This window comes from Neoarius graeffei, chromosome 16, assembly GCF_027579695.1.
Source record: "Neoarius graeffei isolate fNeoGra1 chromosome 16, fNeoGra1.pri, whole genome shotgun sequence".
NCBI classification, from domain to species: Eukaryota; Metazoa; Chordata; class Actinopteri; order Siluriformes; family Ariidae; genus Neoarius; species Neoarius graeffei.
This window is the reverse complement of record NC_083584.1, coordinates 60,605,690-60,622,594: the sequence shown is the minus strand read 5'-3', so window position 1 is coordinate 60,622,594 and position 16,905 is coordinate 60,605,690. Positions and strand designations below refer to the sequence as shown.

Here is a 16,905-nt window from a genome sequence, read left to right as displayed (position 1 = left end):
TTTGTTGTTGTCATTAACAGTAGTGCATGTCCACATATCCAAATCCTCCTTAATTGGCCAATGCTCCCAGAGTGGCAGAGAGTAAGTGGTGATGGCAATACTTAAGATGACTCTTAAGACCCAGATAAGATCAGAAGAGTCAAGGACAATGCGGGCAACGAATCTGTGCAGGCTGCGGGTTCTGAAGGCGTACCTTCCTTCATCGCCATCTCTCCTCGTTGTTCCATCGTCAGTCTTCCTCCAGCTTATCAACTCCGTTGCTGATGATATTTTTTCTGGTCAGGCGGTGTGAAGTTGAATGTTCCCAGATCTTATGGCTGATGACGCAGAGGGCCATGGTCTTTTTCAGTTGGTCATGGTAGTGAAGTTTTGATGTTCCTCTAGGCCTTGCTCCATGTTCCACCATGTTCTGAATTTGTAGACTCACTAAAATAACTTTACTTGCTCTACTTCTCTGACTAACAGCTTTGTAAAGGTTAGTAATTGTTAAAAGCTTGATCCATTGCTTTAGAGATTTCAATTTTGTTTCTGAATTTGGTCTTTTATAAGTGCGATGTGAAGAATCTGATATGCGGATTCAGATTACTGATTACTGATTTTAGAATGTCATCCCACAGTACCAAGTTTCAAGGTTGTCTATTCCAGCACTTAGTTGATTGTCTCATATTGCTCTGCACCAGTGTCAAAACTAATTTCTGTCAATGGCTTTTATGCATCAACTCTTGTATATGACCTTTTTGGTGGACCCTTTTTTCAGTGTGAATGAGACATTAAATTTTTGTGTCAAAAAAAGAAAAAAAAAAAAAAAACCTCTGAACAGTACCACCCATTTTCTAGTACACATTCCAGAAGCGCTGGTTAGTATTGTTATCAGGGTTTGAATTATGAATTCATCTTTGTGGGGGGTCTCTTTAAAAAAAAGAAAGAAAGAAAGAAAGAAAGAAAGAAAGAAAGAAAGAAAGAAAGAAAGAAAGAAAGAAAGAAAGAAAGAAAGAGTGTATGGATGTGGTGAGTAAATATACAACCCGGATTCCAAAAAAGTTGGGACAAAGTACAAATTGTAAATAAAAACGGAATGCAATGATGTGGAAGTTTCAAAATTCCATCTTTTATTCAGAATAGAACATAGATGGCATATCAAATGTTTAAACTGAGAAAATGTATCATTTAAAGAGAAAAATTAGGTGATTTTAAATTTCATGACAACAACACATCTCAAAAAAGTTGGGACAATCCCATGTTTACCACTGTGAGACATCCCCTTTTCTCTTTACAACAGTCTGTAAACGTCTGGGGACTGAGGAGACAAGTTGCTCAAGTTTAGGGATAGGAATGTTAACTCATTCTTGTCTAATGTAGGATTCTAGTTGCTCAACTGTCTTAGGTCTTTTTTGTCGTATCTTCCGTTTTATGATGCGCCAAATGTTTTCTATGGGTGAAAGATCTGGACTGCAGGCTGGCCAGTTCAGTACCTGGACCCTTCTTCTACGCAGCCATGATGCTGTAATTGATGCAGTATGTGGTTTGGCATTGTCATGTTGGAAAATGCAAGGTCTTCCCTGAAAGAGACGTCGTCTGGATGGGAGCATATGTTGCTCTAGAACCTGGATGTACCTTTCAGCATTGATGGTGTCTTTCCAGATGTGTAAGCTGCCCATGCCACACGCACTAATGCAACCCCATTCCATCAGAGATGCAGGCTTCTGAACTGAGCACTGATAACAACTTGGGTCGTCCTTCTCCTCTTTAGTCCGAATGACACGGCGTCCCTGATTTCCATAAAGAACTTCAAATTTTGATTCGTCTGACCACAGAACAGTTTTCCACTTTGCCACAGTCCATTTTAAATGAGCCTTGGCCCAGAGAAGACGTCTGCGCTTCTGGATCATGTTTAGATACGGCTTCTTCTTTGAACTATAGAGTTTAGCTGGCAATGGCGGATGGCACGGTGAATTGTGTTCATAGATAATGTTCTCTGGAAATATTCCTGAGCCCATTTTGTGATTTCCAATACAGAAGCATGCCTGTATGTGATGCAGTGCTGTCTAAGGGCCCGAAGATCACGGGCACCCAGTATGGTTTTCTGGCCTTGACCCTTACGCACAGAGATTCTTCAAGATTCTCTGAATCTTTTGATGATATTATGCACTGTAGATGATGATATGTTCAAACTCTTTGCAATTTAACACTGTCAAACTCCTTTCTGATATTGCTCCACTATTTGTCAGTGCAGAATTAGGGGGACTGGTGATCCTCTTCCCATCTTTACTTCTGAGAGCCGCTGCCACTCCAAGATGCTCTTTTTATACCCAGTCATGTTAATGACCTATTGCCAATTGACCTGATGAGTTGCAATTTGGTCCTCCAGCTGTTCCTTTTTTGTACCTTTAACATTTCCAGCCTCTTATTGCCCCTGTCCCAACTTTTTTTAGATGTGCTGCTGTCATGAAATTTCAAATGAGCCAATATTTGGCATGAAATTTCAAAATGTCTCACTTTCAACATTTGATATGTTGTCTATGTTCTATTGTGAATACAATATCAGTTTTTGAGATTTGTAAATTATTGCATTCCATTTTTATTTACAATTTGTACTTTGTCCCAACTTTTTTGGAATCAGGGCTGTATAAATAGCCTAACATGTGTGCTTTCCGTGAGAGGCTACATGGTTCGTTAGGCTGTACTTGCATACACACAGAGTAGTCTTTTTTTTTACTGTTTTTTTTAAACGAAGATATTGTTTTTGTTATTTTCCTATAGCCTACACTTTAAATGGAGGGAGAATGCATTCTACTCATAGAAAGTAAAAGCCATTCTCTTACCATCACGCAGACAAAATAGACCAAAGTGGTCTGTTTTCAGCAGGCTGTAGTCATTATCTTTTTCTTGAAAACTTAACCAATGAATGAAACCAAGGTCAAGTGGTTCTTCTTCTGAAAAGATTAACATGTGTGTGTCTGTTAATGTTCTCGAGCTCTCAAAAGGATGGTTTGCATGCATAGTGGCATGGTGGCCCTGCGTTCACAAGACTAAGCACCTAGCTGTAATGTGTTCTTTTGGAAAACGTTAATTCTTATTATTATTATTACTTAAGGTTATTTGTCTATCTTTAATGTCAATATTACTCAGTATATTGAAGGAAAATGAGCTTTATTTGTGATGAAAATATAATGATGCTGCATTTTTAGAGACCCCCACAAATACATGATTTTACTGCTTTCATTGGAGCCAGTCCTCATTCGATGGGAGCTCAGCTCCGACATAATTCAAACCATTATTGTTATTATTTACTGACTCAATTTTTGGCCATTAACTGAATTGACTAATTGCAGAACTGTTCATGACAAATGACTAGCATGCTCCATATTTGGTGGAATGCCCAGAAAATAGGGGATCGAAGTGGTGCATTAGCTCAAGACATTGTAAAAACAGGGAATCCCAACTTCCTGTCACTGGTGTAGAAAGCAAAGCCTCTGGACAAACTAAAGTCCAAACTATTGATCTGTTTCATAATGTTTGTTTTGTTTATTTCTGAATGAGCCTAAAGCTAGCATAACACCTCAATTTATCAAGATGAAAACACTTTCTGCTTTATGGGATGGTTTATTAGATCTCAAGTCATCAATTTTTTGATCAAAAAACAAGGAGAAAAAGGGTTTAATTTATTTATTTATTATTTTTTTTAAGGGCTACTCTGTTGCCCTAGTATTAACTAAGCTAGCTAGTTGGAATTTCACAAGATGCTAGCGGATATTTTGCTATTGCTAGCCTTAGGTGATGCTAACACACTCCACAGAAGTATGAAGGATTTTTTCCTGTATATTGTAATGAAGTACCATAAACTGGATATTCCCCATTCATATGAGAGTCATTAATAATTTATATTTGGAATTTTAATGAATTGGGTACTTTCCCTCAGTCACCAAACATTAACTGAATATTTCTGCCGTCTTCACTAAACTTCGCTACCGGTAGCAGTTATGTTGTGCATGATCATAAAACCTCACACACAACAACTCAGAATTCAGTCACATGTGAAAGGGTAGCTGCTAACCTGGCTAACAAATGGCTAGTTAATAGACTGTATGCTGGAAGAAGCAAAGCTAATGTTTGTTTTGTTAGCCAGCTAGTTAATAAACCTTTATGTGCACAAAGAGCATGTAATGTTTATTTTAAATGCTTGACAGAATGCATTAAAATGTAAAATTCTTACTGCTAAGAGGAAATCAGTCTTTATTCGCTAGCTAGTAAGCTACTGGCGAAAAGTTAGCGAGGAAGCTAAGTCTGTTTTGTTTGTGTGGTGGGGGTGTATAATCAAACACTGGTACATGTGCACTTGGTTTCAGTATTTTAATGTAAATGATCGGGTCATCCTGATGGTCAGCGTCATGCACACACACACGCACACATGCACACGCGCGCACACACACACAAAACATTTGTACAATTACACATCTTGAATGTGTCAATTAATTAAAGTGCAAACACTAACTAATGAAATCAACATTCTGGTTTTGCGAACAGACAGTCGTCAGGTTCAGGCAGTCGATTATAATCAAAACCTTTCTTCCAACGCAGATGGACATCTTTATTTACACCCCACCGACCCGGTAACGTCTGACCTCTGACCTGTGCAAGTGATGCTGGTGCTGCTCTCCTAATGGAAGACTTCTCACAAAATTCGCCCCCATTGGCTAAGGACTACTTATTGACTCTTTCTTCTGACCAACAAGATGATGGGCCGTGACCTCAGTGGGCAATCAGATTCAAGCTTTGTGTCTGTGTGTGTGTGTGTGTATGGGTGGGTGGTTGTGTCTAGAGGGCAGTCTGTGCTTTTGGCAGGAAGACACACTCTGGATAGAGCGTTTACCATCATTAGAGATCAGACGGTGAGATCAGACACGAAAGAAAAAGAGATCAGATCGTCTACGCATTATGCATCTGATCTCTGTTTTCTTGGTGTGAAAGATAAGACATACAGAATACCCATCCACCTGTTATCCGTAACTGCTTAAAGCTGGAGCCTATCCCAGCTGACTATGGGCGAGAGGCAGGGTACACCCTGGACAAGTTGCCAGATCACCACAGGGCTGACACATTAAGACACAACCATTCACACCTACGGTCAATTTAGAGCCACCAATTAGCCTAACCTGCATGTCTTTGGACTGTGGGGGAAACCGGAGCACCCGGAGGAAACCCACGCGGACACGGGGAGAACATGCAAACTCCACACAGAAAGGCCCCTGTCAGCTACTGGGCTCGAACCCAGAACCTTCTTGCTGTGAGGCGACAGTGCTAACCACTACACCACCTTGTTGCCCCATACAGCATGCGTTAAATAAAAAAAGATAATGGAAATTCCTGTGTATCTAATCTCTTATGGTCTATGATCTGTCATTTGTAATGATTAGACGGATAGACACTGATCCGAGGATGATGTGATGATTGAGATCCGATCAAGACAAGGTTACATGCAATGAATTTAGACAGTGAGCGAAATTAGAGACGTCAGATAAAAAAAAATCCATGGACAAATATAGATCAGAGAGGATGAGAGCGTACGTATATGCAGAAATCAGATTGAAAAAGATTAAACCCAGAGATCAGACAGACAGAAGGTTCAGATATGTCAAGATTAGAAGCAATGATATTCCACCATCTACTCTAGTGTCTAAACTATGAGAGATCAGATAAATTAGACATAATGAAACAAAGATAGAAGGACAAAATGGGATGGGACAGAAAAATCTGATGTCGCAATATTACACAGACTGAGACAAGAGTAATCAATTGAGATCAGATTTAAAGCGCGCACACAGGGAACTCATACAAAAAGGCACACGACATGAATAGATCCATGCAGAGCTGTGTGTATTGTACGATTGAGAAATCAGACAGTTATAGATTGGAAGCTTGTGCAGAGATCAGACGATTAAGGTACATCGAACAAAGACTGGACATTGAGATGAGAAAAAAAAGTAAATCAAGCATGAAAAGGTTATCAGTGGAGATGCAGAGATCAGACGGTGAAAAATTAGGTACAAACATGAAGTGATCACATCGTAAAAGATAAAGAGATCAGACAGAGAGATACGGATAAGTCTGAGAACAAGATAGAGAGAGATCAGACTGGAGAGATTAGAGCAGGGACAAAACAAAAATACTCAGAGGTATCAGACAGATCAGATACGGTCAGATAAGACAGATGTGTTAGTGAAGAATTCAGACAGAGACAGACACAGTGTAGATTAGACCTCTTCTCCAAGGGTTTAAACGAAGCAGCGTGAATTGAAATGTAAAGCCAAAGCACTTTCATGAAATTCTGAGTGATAATGAGGTTTAAAAGTGCAGTTTCATTTTCAATGCATTAAAAACTGATAATAAATGAAACACACCAGGGCACTTACAGCATGCAGCCCATCACACCCAACACCGGTAACGCTGACAGACTTTGGTAATCAAAGCCAACACATGCTGCAACATTTTTGTTCACATGCATACTAATCATTCCACTGATGACTCAAATTTATGTACATCTCAAATATATCTGACTCCAACCATCATTCTGAGAGACAGTTTCTCAAAAGTAGCCTGCAGTACCACCATAGCCCACTAGGGTGCTCCAAAACACCAAATTGTGACTGTCCAATTGTTATGATGTTCCCTCACTTGTGTACACTTACGATGCGAAAATTAGGTTTGACACTGTAAAGTCAAACGCACATCCAAACAACAGGCTAATACGTTTCCTCAGACTAATCCTACATCGCGCGTGGTTCGACGTTTCTTCAGCTCTCCGCTCGCAACCTTAGTCTCTACCTGCAATTAGTTTCTGCATAACCATGGTTTAAGTTCTCCTGTCATAAACACCGTGCCTACAGAGACATTAAAGCTTGGAAGGAAGTAGCAGAGATCATTGGTGCTTCTGAGGAGTGTACAAAGCTAGTGCACGTAGCTAGCTAGTACGTAGCTTGTGCTGCTAATCTGTGAATAAAGCTGGCATACAACTTTTGTACAAATTGTATAGTGGGCTGTAGGTTATACGTTTTATTTATTTTTTTAATCTGAACAAGCCACGACCACAAGCAACACGACGGATTTGTTGCTTGATAGCATGTACGTAACTTGTAAAATACTACCAAATAAAAAATGTACAAATATTTCAGAAAGATAAATACACGCACGTTAAATATAGTTGTTTCTGAACTTCCGAGATGATGATGACGACACTTTGAAGTCCACTGAGATCACAGTGCAGCCCATCAGCCGAATTCACTACGTAAGCCACATGGAGAGCAGAATCTGAGACTGACGATTAATAGCAATGACCAGAGCAGCACACACACACACACACGAACAGAAAGAAGCGCATGTAGGTGCTTTTGCATTCGTAAATTGACATGTACATGGCTTTAAAGCTTAAACTTCCAAACACACACACATACATACACACAGTATTTTCGTTTCGTGTCCGAGGTATAACACACACACACACGCACGCACACACGCTCGGCAGGCTTTGCATAAAATGTCCTGATATCAAATACAGGATTTTCTTTTCTTTTTTTTCTTTGTTTCCTTTCTGAGACATTCACAGGATTGCAGATTTCAATCTGCTTTTTCTTGTTGGGTGATGTTTCTCCTGTTGAGGTGCGAACTCTGTGAGGTGCTATATATATGTGTGTGTGTGTGTGTGTGTGTGTGTGTGTGTGTGTGTGTGTGTGTGTGTGTGTGTGTGTGTGTGTGTGTGTGTGTGTGAGTTTGTGAGCAGCTATGAGCCGTCCTGCTCAGTCGAGTCCGGGTTTGGCGGATTCCTTTCGTTCATGCTCGGCGTCCCTGAGTCTTTCCGGCTCCTCTGCTTCTCTTCTAACTCGTGCAGTGACGGCTCCTTGTACATACACACTGCAGGTAAAGAGCGGAGAGAGCGTAAAGAAATGAGACACAGTATCCTGTGTGTGTGTGTGTGTGTGTGTGTGTGTGTGTGTGTGTGTGTGTGTGTCAGTGTGTGCTCACCCTCAATGGGTCTGGGGACAAAGTGTGAAGAAGGTTTGGTTTTCTTGACACGGTTCCCCTTCATGATGACACCGTCCTTGCTGAGGCCGAGGAACCAGGCACGTCCGCTCTCATGTTGGCGATACAGAGTGGACGAGTAGATCACATAGTAATTCTCAAACACACTCTCCTTAAACTTACACTCTGCTGTAAAAAGATCCTGAGAGTGTGGAGGGGGGAGGAAAGGGGGAGGAGCAAGTCAAAAAATCTGAGCGCATTATTGCAGGTATGAATCACACACACACAAACACACACATTGGTGTTGAGTCACCATCACTCTTTTTCACTGCTGACAGAAAAAAAAACTCTCAATCTTAGTACAGACACAATCTGATTAAGAGTCGAAAATTTTTTATATAAACACAACACACGTGCGCGCGCGCACACACACACACACACACACACCTCTGTATAACTTCATAACTTCATTATCACTCAGAAATTCAGAGATAATTAACACTCTAACACCTCACAATCAAACCAGCTGATGTCTCTCACACACACACACACACACACTGTACTTACTGATGTATAGAGGAATCCCTCAGCGTTCATGGCCACATAAAGTCCTGCCTTCACACCCTGAATGGCCACAACACGCAGACCCACTGGAATCAAATTAAAAAGAGCTGGAGAGAGAGAGAGAGAGAGAGAGCCATAAAACCTAATCCAATGAACTCCTCCATCAATTTCAGTGAAAATGAAAATGTTTGTTTTCATGTGAAAATAAATAAATGTGAAGGGTGTGTGTGTGTGTGTGTGTGTGTGTGTGTGTGTGTGTGTGTGTGTGTGAGAGAGAGAGAGAGAGAGAGAGAGAAAGAGAGAGAGAGAGAGAGAGAACAAGGGATGAGCGGAGGAGTGTTGAGGGAAGATGAAGGGTACAAGAGATTTCATAGAATGTACACAGAACAATTGAGAGGGAATGAGTGTACATGAGTGGAGAGAATAAGGGCACTGTTTATAGAGAAAACGACACTGTAACACTGCAAAGCTGCAACACTGTGACTAAAAATGTCACACTGTAACTCTGTAACAATCACTCTGTCACACAATAACTCTAATAATCAATCTGTCACACTGTCGCCCTGTAACAATTGCTGTCACTCTGTCGCTCTGTAACAATCGCTGTGTCACTGTCGCTCTGTAACAATCGCTCTGTCACACTTATAACTCTGTAATAATCTCTCTGTCACACTGTTGATCTGTAACAATCGCTCTGTCACTCTGTAACTCTGTCAGAATCGCACTGTTACACTGTCGCTCTGTAACAATCACTCTGTCACACTGTAACTCTAACAATCACTCTGTCACCATGTCAATCTGTAACAATCGCTCTGTCACACTTATAACTCTGTAATAGTCTCTGTCACACTGTCGCTCTGTAACAATTGCTCTGTCACACTGTCGCTCTGTAACAATCCCTCTGTCACTCTTTAACTCTGCAAGAATCGCTCTGTTAGACTGTCACTCTGTAACAATCACTCTGTCACACTGTAACTCTAACAATTGCTCTGTCACACTGTCACTCTGTAACAATCACTCTATCACACTTATAACTGTAATAATCTCTCTGTCACACTGTCGATCTGTAACAACTGCTCTGTCACAATGTCGCTCTGTAACAAACACTCTGTCACTCTAACTCTGTAAGAATCGCTCTGTCCCACTGTCGCTCTGTAACAATTGCTATGTCACACTGTCGCTCTGTAACAATCGCTCTGTCACTCTGTAACTCTGTAAGAATCGCTCTGTTACACTGTCGCTCTGTAACAATCACTGTGTCACACTGTAAATCTGGAACAATCACTCCGTCACACTGTAACTCTGTAACAATCACTCCATCACACTGTAACTCTGTAACAATCACTCCGTCACACTGTAACTCTGTAACAATCACTCTGTCACACTGTAACTCTGTAACAATCACTCTGTCACACTGTAACTCTGTAACAATCACTCTGTCGCCTGATAATTCTGTAACAATCACTGTTACACTGCACCTCTGTAACAATCACTCTGTCACACTGTAACTCTGTAACAATCACTCCGTCACACTGTAACTCTGTAACAATCACTCTGTCACACTGTAACTCTGTAACAATCACTCCATCACACTGTAACTCTGTAACAATCACTCTGTCACACTGTAACTCTGTAACAATCACTCCATCACACTGTAACTCTGTAACAATCATTCCATCACACTGTAACTCTGTAACAATCACTCTTTCACCCGGTAACTCTGTAACAATCACTCTGTCACACTGTAACTCTGTAACAATCACTCCATTACACTGTCGCTCTGTAACAATCACTCACACTGTAACTCTATAACAATGACTCTCTCATATTCTCACTCTGTAACAATCACTTTGTCACACTGTAACTCTGTAACAATCACTCCATTACACTGTAACTCTGTCACAATCACTCTGTTACACTGTCACTCTGTAACAATCACTCACACTGTAACTCTATAACAATCACTCCATTACACTGTCACTCTGTAACAATCACTCACACTGTAACTCTATAACAATGACTCCATTACACTGTCACTCTGTAACAATCACTCTGTCACCCTGTAACTCCGTAACACTTTGTCACACTATAACTCTGTAACAATCACTCTGTCACCCTGTAACTCTGAAACAATCACTCTCTCACACTCTCACTCTAACAATTACTTTGTCACACTATAACTCTGTCACAATCACTCCATTATACTGTCTCTCTGTAACAATCACTCACATTGTAACTCTGAAACAATCACTCTCTCACACTCTCGCTCTGTAACAATCACTCTGTTACACAGTCGCTCTATAACAATCACTCACACTGTAACTCTATAACAATCACTCTGTCACACTCTTGCTCTATAACAATCACTCCATCACACTATAACTCTGTAACAATCACTCCACCACATCACTCTATCACACTAAGTCTGTAACAATCACTCCGTCACACTGTAACTCTGTCACAATCACTCTCTCACACTGTAACTTTGAAGCAATCACACTGTCACACTGTAACTCTGTAACAATCACTCTGTCACCCCGTAATTCTGTAACAATCACTTTGTCCCACTGTAACTCTGTAACAATCATTCTGTCACACTGTAAGTCTGTAACAATCACTCCGTCACACTGTAACTCTGTCACAATCACTGTCTCACACTGTAACTTTGTCACAATCACTGTCTCACACTGTAACTCTGAAACAATCACTGTCACACTGTAACTCTGTAACAATCACTCTGTCACACTGTAAGTCTGTAACAATCACTCCGTCACACTATAACTCTGTAACAATCACTCCATTACACTGTCGCTCTGTAACAATCACTCCATTACACTGTAACTCTGAAACAATCACTCTCTCACACTCTCACTCTGTAACAATCACTTTGTCACACTATAACTCTAACAATCACTCCATTACATTGTTGCTCTGTAACAGTCACTCACGCTGTAACTATAACAATCACTCTCTCACACTCTCACTCTATAACAATCATTTTGTCACACTGTAACTCTGTAACAATCACTCCATTACATTGTCGCTCTGTAACAATCACTCTGTCACCCTGTAACTCTGAAACAATCACTCTCTCACACTCTCACTCTGTAACAATCACTTTGTCATACTCTAACTCTGTCACATTATACTGTGGCTCTGTAACAATCACTCACACTGTAACTCTGAAACAATCACTCTCTCACACTCTCACTCTGTAACAATCACTCTGTTACACAGTCACTCTATAACAATCACTCACACTGTAACTCTATAACAATCACTCTGTCACACTCTTGCTCTGTAACAATCACTCCATCACACTATAACTCTGTAACAATCACTCCGCCACATCACTGTCACACTGTAAGTCTGTAACAATCACTCCGTCACACTGTAACTCTGTCACAATCACTCTCTCACACTGTAACTCTGTAACAATCACTCTGTCACACTGTACCTCTGTAACAATCACTCTGTCACCCGGTAATTCTGTAACAATCACTCTGTCACCCGGTAATTCTGTAACAATCACTCTGTCACCCGGTAATTCTGTAACAATCACTCTGTCACCCGGTAATTCTGTAACAATCTCTCTGTCCCACTGTAACTTTGTAACAATCACTCTGTCACACTGTACCTCTGTAACAATCACTCTGTCACCCGGTAATTCTGTAACAATCACTCTGTCACCCGGTAATTCTGTAACAATCTCTCTGTCCCACTGTAACTTTGTAACAATCAATCTGTCACACTGTAAGTCTGTAACAATCACTCCGTCACACTATAACTCTAACAGTCACTCCGTTACATTGTCACTCTGTAACAATCACTCTCTCACACTCTCACTCTGTAACAATCATTTTGTCAACCTATAACTCTAACAATCACTCCATTACACTGTCGCTCTGCAACAATCACTCTGTCATACTGTACATCTGTAGCAAAAGTTGCATCCTGTCGTATTTTTGCACACAAATGCGCAATTACTACTTTGCACCTGTCTTTGTCATGTCTTATGTTGTTTGTTGTATTTAGTTAGTTGTTGTATTTACTTAGATAGCTATCGATAGTTATTTAAACTCACTGGCCACTTTAATGGGAACTTGTTGCTGACTCTAAGATCCCTGTTCTTGGCTGCAGGATTGGAACCCAATGTGTTCTTCCGCTGTTGCATGCTGATATGCTTTTCTGCTCACCACAGTCGTAAAGAGTGATTATATGAGTTACTATATCCTTCCTGGTAGCTTGAACCAATCTGTCCATTTTCCTCTGACCTCTCTTACCAACAATGTGTTTGTTTCCACCTTCAGGACTGTCACTCACTCACTCACTCACTCACTCACTCACTCACTCACTCACTCACTCACTCACTCACTCAGTGTTTTTTTTTTTGCACCATTCTGTGTAAACTCCAGAAACTGTTGTGTGTGAAAACCCCAGGAAGGAGATCAGCAGTTTCTGAAATACTCAAACCAGTCCATCTGGCTCAAACCAACACCCATGCCACAGTGAAAGAAAGTCACACTTTGAGATCACAGTTTTTCCCATTCTGATGTTTGAAGTGAACATTAACTGAAGCTCTTGATTTGTATCTGCATGATTTTATGCATTGTGCTGCTGCCAAGGGATTGGCTGATTACAGAACTGCATAAAACGGCAGGTGGATGGATGAGTGTTCCAAATAATGTGGCCGGTGAGTGTTTATACCTTATTTTGTAGCCTTCTATTTTCTCTATCAGTGTGCTATAGGGAGCCTCAAGGAAACAGTATTTCAGTGCACTGTATACTTGTACATAGATGTATTAACAATAAAGTTCTCTTGAATATTTTAGACTGTGGTTCCTTTTCTAGTTAATTCTGATTCTCCGTTGCTAATTCACTTCTTATCACTATAACATTTCCTGTAATTTTTTCGAAGCAGCTCAAAAATGAATTGCATCATGGTTTAGGTGTCCTCACCATCGATTTTTCTCACTTTATACAAAACAAGTTTAGCCAACTGCTGTCAGAAATAAACAATTCAGTGTTATATGAGAATGCCCAGAGGCCGAAACCTCTCTCTCTCTCTCCTCTTCCTTTCAGGCAGGAAGAGCAAGGGATTTTTGGCTGCACTATACACTGGTGCTCTGATTATCTGTAGAAAATTGCTAAACCCTGTATTGCTGCAGCACAAAAGCAGCAAGGCGAAACCTGCAGGCGATGCTAATGTGAATCGCACTGATAACGCTAACATGCGTGGGTGCATCTGAATCCCCCGATAGACAACTACGAGGTGCTTCTCTGCCTGATGTGGAGTGTGGAGGTGTTTCTCTCATTGTGCATGCATTTTAGCACTCCCCGTTCTCATTGGTCAGAGGTCAAGGGTCAGGGGTCAGAGCTGACCTTGGCTTGTTGAAGTTCTGGTGACTTTTCGAACTTTCAGTGCTCCAGATCTCCAGTTTCCTTTTTGGATCTCAGCTCAGATTTCCTCACTTAGAGGACACAAAGGGAATTCAACCAGCCACACATACGCTCACACTGACACTCACACGAAGCTCGATGTCTCAATGTCACAGTGCAGAAATAAATGGAAAGGGATGATGAAGATGATGACACTACAGAAGATACGTGCGTGTATATGTGTGTGTGTACTCACTGTAGTCACTGTTCTCATCTTTGGTCCCATTAATGCTTCCATCTGGTTTCATCTGCAGGTAAAACCCCTGTTCGCTGAACAGCCTTGTCACAATCCCCTTCAGCTGTGGCTCTGTAACACACACACACAGTTCTTCATTGATATCACACGGACAGTTCTGTTGAACTGTCTGTACTAGTAGACAAAATAAAGAAACGAGGTAGATTTCTTCCTAGCCCAGATTGTAGATTCATGTTGGTTCACATATCTTTGTTATTACGCGATGAAACCTCATGATATCATGTATTGCTTAACCCAAATAGTTTTACTGCCAAGATCCTAATATATACAAGCGCTCACATCTAACATCACAGCCAGCTCTTACAGCTTAACGCAGCTCATTAAGATTTGTGTGAACACAGCAATCAAAATCAAGTGTGAACCAAAACCACATGCAAAACGAAAAAAAAAAAAGCTTCCTCCTAAATCTCAATGCAGCTCGACTGCACTGAAAATACACTTCATCTCTGATTCAGCCCAACTCTGGGAAGTGAATCAAACATGCTATGTATTATGGGTTGTGGGTGGCATTTTCTGACATATGAGCTGCAAACTAAGGCAGAGGACAGAGCTGGAGTGTTGCAAAGGTACAATGTGTTCTGGATTTTCTGTGCTGAAAATACAAGTCAGTAAAACACTGCTAATAAATACTGTATGCAATGTAAAAATGGATTTTGGCTTCAACTAAAAACAAATCATTGAATGAATCCATCTGTCCATTATCTGTAGCCGCTTATCCTGTGCAGGGTTGCGGGCAAGCTGGAGCCTATCCCAGCTGACTACGGGCGAAAGGCGGGGTACACCCTGGACAAGTCGCCAGGTCATCACAGGGCTGACACATAGACACAGACAACCATTCACACTCACATTCACACCTACGCTCAATTTAGAGTCACCAGTTAACCTAACCTGCATGTCTTTGGACTGTGGGGGAAACCGGAGCACCCGGAGGAAACCCACGTGGACACGGGGAGAACATGCAAACTCCACACAGAAAGGCCCTCGCCGGCCACGGGGCTCGAACCCGGACCTTCTTGCTGTGAGGCAACAGTGCTAACCACGACACCACTGTGCTGCCTATTGAATGAATCAATCAGTTAAACATTAAAAAATACATATATGTTATTTCCCAGCTGGGAGGTCCGTATGGTGAAATACCGTGACCGAGGTGTTGAAAGTACTGAGCGAGGCCCTCTGGGCCGAGGTCAGTATTCAAGGCCGAGGTCCCGGTATTTCACCATACGGACCGACCTTAAGCTGGTAAATAATATATTTATTTTTTTCTTTACCAAATTCTAACAGAAAACGAGAGCGCCTGAAAGGGAAAACCGAGCCGAGGCGAGGCAAGCCGCCATTTTGAATCCTCATTCACGGCTGTAATGCAAATGGCTTCCTCCTCGGTATACAAGTGCACTTCCACGGCAGGAAAAAAACTACATTTTGCCGCCTATGTAGTCCCCTATTTATACAAAATTGAGTCATTCAGGATTCAGCCATGTTTTTGCTCGGCGTTAGCAACAGTTAGAGGTTTTTAGCTTTCTCCTGAAATGTTTTCTTTTATTTCTTCTTTCTCAGGGTAGTAAAACTCGCTTTCGCTGTGAACACTGTCATTATCGCTATCCATGCTGTAAAATTAATGCTATTATGCTGAGAAATGCTGGCAAACATTTATAAGATTTTTGATAAAAATCTTATAAATAAATCTTATAAAAAAGATAAATGTTGACAAAAATGTTACTGTTTGTTGTTGTAGTGAACAAGTGAGTCGCCAGAGGTCCGTAACCGGGGTCCGTAACTGGGGTCCGTACCGTAGGATATGGACCTGCTCGCCAGCCAATTAGAGCGCAGGATTTGATGGAAACCGAACCGCGAAAAAAATAATTATTTAGCATCAATAACCTGGCGACTTGTCCAGGGTGTACCCCGCCACTTGCTGGGATAGGCTCCAGCTTGCCTGTGACCCTGTAGAACAGGATAAGCGGCTACAGATAATGGATGGATGGAATATTTAGCATCACCTGTGATTTCTGTTTTATACCTGTGCTAAAAAAAAACAAATTTTTTTTCTTTTCTCATACGTCCTGCTGCAAACGATAGAAATGATTAGAAAATAAGACAAAGGTGTAAATTTCACACATTAATGTGAGACACACAGAATTACTTTTCTCATTAACGCAACTGCTTATCATTCTGCCCCTTTCGAGCCCGGGCTCCACCTTCCGAAGTTTAATCCATTATTATTATCCGGCGACCATGCATGGAATAAGCGGTTACAGATAAAACAAACAAACAACAATATCCGTTTGTGGTGGAGGTGCAGTGGGCTGTGTTGCTGTCTCACAGGTTCAGGGTTGGGTTCTGATCTCGGGTGACTATCTGTGTGGAGTGTTACGTGTTCCTGTGTTCGTGTCAGTTTCCTTCTACCTCCAGGTTCTCCAGTTTCCTCCTACCTCCAAAAACATGTCAGTAGGTGGATTGGTTGTGCTACAATTCCCCTACATGTGAATGTGTGTGTCGGGGGTGTGTGAAAATGTTTGCATACTTGCCAACCCTCCCGATTTCGGCGGGAGGCTCCCGATTTTAGCCTCCGTCTCCCGCCTCCTGATCATATTTGTTAAAAACTGGATAATCTCCCAGTTTGGGGAAATCCCTAC

At 41.3% G+C, this 16,905-nt stretch overlaps 1 protein-coding gene across 3 annotated transcripts in view; it reads right to left on the bottom strand.

The window, feature by feature from the left end:
- Nucleotides 1-4,346: 4,346 nt before the first annotated feature.
- The window catches only part of fgf12b (fibroblast growth factor 12b), a 29,607-nt gene continuing 17,048 nt past the window's right edge, over nt 4,347-16,905 (bottom strand). For all 3 annotated transcript variants that reach the window (XM_060943310.1, XM_060943309.1, XM_060943308.1), the window contains 4 exons: nt 14,213-14,323; nt 8,581-8,684; nt 8,017-8,215; nt 4,347-7,905 (listed from right to left, as the gene is read on the bottom strand). In XM_060943310.1, coding sequence (XP_060799293.1) covers nt 7,775-7,905; nt 8,017-8,215; nt 8,581-8,684; nt 14,213-14,323 — 545 coding nt within the window. In that variant the 3' untranslated portion in view covers nt 4,347-7,774. The remainder of the gene's footprint in view (nt 7,906-8,016; nt 8,216-8,580; nt 8,685-14,212; nt 14,324-16,905) is intronic.